The 4,395-nt window shown below is 43.9% G+C and overlaps 2 protein-coding genes across 7 annotated transcripts in view; both read left to right on the forward strand.

Annotated features, from left to right (window-relative positions):
• The window catches only part of INPP1 (inositol polyphosphate-1-phosphatase), a 34,904-nt gene extending 30,988 nt beyond the window's left edge, over positions 1-3,916 (forward strand). For all 6 annotated transcript variants that reach the window (XM_049712154.1, XM_004276939.3, XM_033400293.2 and 3 more), the window contains 2 exons: positions 1,080-1,254; positions 3,166-3,916. In XM_049712154.1, the coding sequence (XP_049568111.1) occupies positions 1,080-1,254; positions 3,166-3,733 (743 nt within the window). In that variant the 3' untranslated portion in view covers positions 3,734-3,916. The remainder of the gene's footprint in view (positions 1-1,079; positions 1,255-3,165) is intronic.
• PMS1 (PMS1 homolog 1, mismatch repair system component) overlaps positions 1-4,395 on the forward strand; it is a 596,068-nt gene that overhangs the window by 503,546 nt on the left and 88,127 nt on the right. The window lies entirely within an intron of this gene.

Below are 4,395 nucleotides of genomic sequence, written 5' to 3' on the forward strand. Positions count from 1 at the left end.
TATTGCTTGAAGGTAAATCAGCCTCAGTTAAGGTTTCTGAGGGACAGAAACCTTGTGTTCTTGTTCTATCCTGAATTGATTCTGTTAGCTAGCTCTCTGGATCTCGTGCCTGACACATCCTTAACTGGGCATTAACTCATTAGATGTTGGCAGTCAGCTGCTGGCATGTACAGTCTTATAAGAAGAAACCTAGCTACTTGGCTTCTTTTTCTCAGGACTCCCGTCAATGTCTTCCTCTTGTACTACCATCATTGTCTCCTTCCTCCTAATTTGAGGGACAAAAACAAACAAACAAAAGGGTAATTCCACCCCTGACAGATTCCTGGAAGGAGCCTTTCCCATCCACCTTGGACTTGTCCTCTGATTAGTAAGAGCTCTAAGGAAGCCCCTTGGTTATCCTGAGCTATTAGCTTTGAAATGATTTTGACATGTGATGGATATTTGAGTGCTTGTTATTTGCAAGGTGCAATGCTAGCTGCTATAGGAACTATAGACGTGTCCTTTCTCTCCAAGACTGTATAGTTGGGAAAATGAAACACGAGCAGCTTAAAAGTGAAGTACAAGAGGTCGAAAAGTAATTCAATATAAGTGGCACCCAAAGGTAAAAACTGATTGGTTACTATCTTCGTCAGTTTGGGCTGTTATAACAGGATACCATGGACTAGGTAGCTTTTAAACAACAGAAATTTATTTCTCACAGTTCCAGAGGCTGGGAAGTCCAATCTCAAGGTGCCAGCATGATTAGGTGAGGTCCTTCTTCCTGGTTCATAATTGGTACCTTTTCACTGTGTCCTCACATTCTGGAAGAGACTAAAGATCTCTCTGGAGCCTCTTTTGTAAGACACTAATTCCATTCATGAGGGTTCCACACTGAGGACTGAAGTACCTTCCAAAGGCCCCACTTACTAATACCATCAACTTTTGTGGGTAAGAATTTTGGGGGGACATAAACATTCAGACCATAGCAGTTACCAAATTAGAAGAGAGAAACAATATAGTACAGGGTTTGTAGATGTATTCATCATCGTCTTCTAAATAATCATTTCAAATAATCCTAACAAATTTGCTTCATTTTTCAGATTCAACTTATCAGTATATAAAAGGTTCTGCTGACATTAAATCCAACCAAGGAATCTTCCCCAGTGGACTTCAGTGTGTCACTATTTTAATTGGTGTCTATGACATACAGACAGGGGTGCCCCTGATGGGAGTCATCAACCAACCTTTTGTATCACAAGACCTAAACACCCTCAGGTAAAAGATGAAAATTTTTGGTATATTATGGTTTTTAGAATTTACAACCTCAGCTTTGCTTATTGTCAAGATGATCTCTCCGCGTGACATTCCCATGGCTCAGTAGATTTGGTATTCCTACTAAAAATCTGCATGTTTGAATTAACGTTCTTTTTACTCTCAGCCCTGGGTCTCGCAGCAAAATGTGACAATGATCTAATGAAAAGCTGAGTAGGTGCAGCCAGGGTTAGGACCTGGCTCTGGGGTGCTCTCCCAGTAGAACTGCCAGCATCACTTCCTTTTCTGCCTCCCTCCTCAGGCTCCCCTGAACTCCTGTGCAGGGCAGAGTTGCTCTGATCCATGGCCCATGCTTGCAGGGCTCCAGGGCATGGCAGAGGCCAAGAAGAAGCAGCTTTTCTCCTGTGATTTCAGTATTTTATTGAAATAGATAATATTTTTTTCCACTTGTATAGAACTGCATATTTTTTTATAAATTTATTTGTTTATTATTATTATTTTTTGGCTGCGTTGGGTCTTCGTTGCTGCACGCAGGCTTTCTCTGGTTGCAGTGAGCGGGCTTCTCATTGCGGTGGCTTCTCTTGTTGCGGAGCATGGGCTCTAGGCGTGCGGGCTCTAGGTGCGCAGGCTTCGGTAGTTGCAGCACGCAGGCTCAGTAGTTGTGGCACGTGGGCTCAGTAGTTGTGGTACGCAGGCTCAGTAGTTGTGGCGCACAGGCTTAGTTGCTCCGTGGCATGTGGGATCTTCCTGGACCAGGGTTCAAACCCGTGTCCCCTGCACTGGCAGGCGGATTCTTAACCACTGCGCCACCAGGGAAGTCTTAGAACTACATATTTGTATTAAACTTTGACTTGCTTCAAGCAACTAAGAATTGTTTGTTCTTTAATAGTCATAAACTACACCTATGGAATTTTGATAGTTTTCTTCTAACCCTGCCTTCTTCCAAACTGAAAGTGTTTGTTGTCTTTAAAGGGTCGTTAAGAAGTTAAAAATAAGTGGGACTGGATGCTGACATAATCATGACCTAGAAATGGTTGACAAAGTAGTTAGTAGCATAGATCCTAGAGTGAGACTTCCTGGGTTTGAATGCAGATTCTATCACTGATTTACATTCTTACACTTACATTCTCTAAGCCTGTTTCCATCTCTGTAAATAAACTATCCAGCATATATAGTAAGTTAAACATTGAGAAATGATAGGTGCTATTTTTGTTGTTGCCAAAAATAATGAGTGCATCTTTCTTGGTGTTAAAACCAAAGTGGAGCTAGTGAATTAGAGAATGAAAAGGCGTTACCAGCTGAAGAAAAACTTAAGGATTGTGAAAGATTCGCAGATTGAAAAGATTATTTATCTGTTCATCTGTCCCCCCATTAAACTTCAAATGCCAAAAGTGGCAGTGAAACTTTGCAGGATTTCTGGCCTCCAGGAACAAAACAAATATTTTAGCATTGTCCTAGATGGGTGTGATGATACAGAAAAACTGAAAGCCTTCCTAACCTGCAACAGCACAGGCAGCAACACGCACAGGGAGTAACTTTTTTTTTTTTTTTTGCGGTACGCGGGCCTCTCACTGTTGTGGCCTCTCCCGTTGCGGAGCACAGGCTCCGGACACGCAGGCTCAGTGGCCATGGCTCATGGGCCCAGCCGCTCTGCAGCATGTGGGATCTTCCTGGACCGGGGCACGAACCCGTGTCCCCTGCATCGGCAGGCAGACTCTCAACCACCGTGCCACCAGGGAAGTCCGGGAGTAAGTTTTAGAAATGAATTAGCTACTTGGTATCCATTTCTAAGCTTAAGGACCTTGAGACCCATTATGTTATATATTTTTCATATCATCAAGTTGGGAAGCCATATGAGCAATGAAAAACGAACGGGATAACCTACGGCCACAAACTGAATGTTCTCTTCCACAGGTGGAAAGGACAGTGCTACTGGGGCCTTTCTTACATGGGGACCAATATCCATTCATTTCTGCCTCCCGTCTCTGCAAGAAACAGCAGTGAAACGCAGAGCCAAGTGACCCAAAACCCCAGCTCTGAGGCGGAATACTCCCACCCGTTCTCAGCTGTCATTAGTACCAGTGAAAAGGAGACCATCAAGGCCGCACTGTCACGTGTGTGTGGAGAGCGCATATTCCGGGCAGCTGGGGCTGGTTACAAGAGCCTCTGTGTTGTCCTCGGCCTTGTGGACATTTACATCTTCTCAGAAGATACCACGTTCAAGTGGGACTCTTGTGCTGCCCACGCCATCCTCAGGGCCATGGGTGGGGGAATGGTGGACTTAAAAGAGTGCTTGGAAAGAAACCCCAACTCGGGGCTTGACTTGCCACAGTTGGTGTACCACGTGGGAAACAGAGGCGCTGCTGGAGTGGACCAGTGGGCCAACAAGGGAGGACTGATCGCTTACAGATCAAAGAAGCAGCTGGAGACATTCCTGAGCCTCCTCCTCCGACACCTTGCGCCTGTGGATGCACATACATAGATGAGCTCCATCCTCAGGGACTCGAAACCCAGCTGTGAACCTAGTTTCCACCTCTTTGTCTTTTGAAGACAGCTTTGTCCTGTCGACAGTCAAAGTTCACCTTCCTCTTTTGAGGAGCATTTTTCCATTATGTGTTCATAATGTTAATGTCAATAAATGACTGATATTCATGCCGCAGTTAAACGTGCGAGATTCTTAATAGTGGATTTTGTGCTATTAATGTTGCTTGAAACACTTCAATAAAATATCGAAGACAGGAGAAATTCCTGCTCAATTAGTAAACCTCTTCTAAACATCTAAGGGTTAAGTTAATGCCACTGAAGTATTAGGGAGAGCCAAGAGGGGGTTGAGCTTAGTTTTGTTTCCCTTCTGGAGGAAAACTCTGCAGCTTTAGCCTTTGGCAAAACATTTAGAACTGTGAATTTAGCCATGTTCTGTACTTTCAACAGTATTATGTTTCTTAGAAGAATTAAAGCCTGGAGCACTGTGGGCTCCTTCCTACTCACATACCCTCTCATACTCACACACACATTCTAATATTCTCTCTCAAATGCATAATCTCATGGGCCCTCTCATTCAAGTTCTCTCTAATCCTGTCTCTAATAATTCTCTCTAATACTCTCATATACACGCTCCATTTCTGTTGGTAAGACAGAAGGGGA

The sequence above is a fragment of the Orcinus orca genome, chromosome 7 (genome assembly GCF_937001465.1).
Source record: "Orcinus orca chromosome 7, mOrcOrc1.1, whole genome shotgun sequence".
Taxonomy (NCBI): domain Eukaryota; kingdom Metazoa; phylum Chordata; class Mammalia; order Artiodactyla; family Delphinidae; genus Orcinus; species Orcinus orca.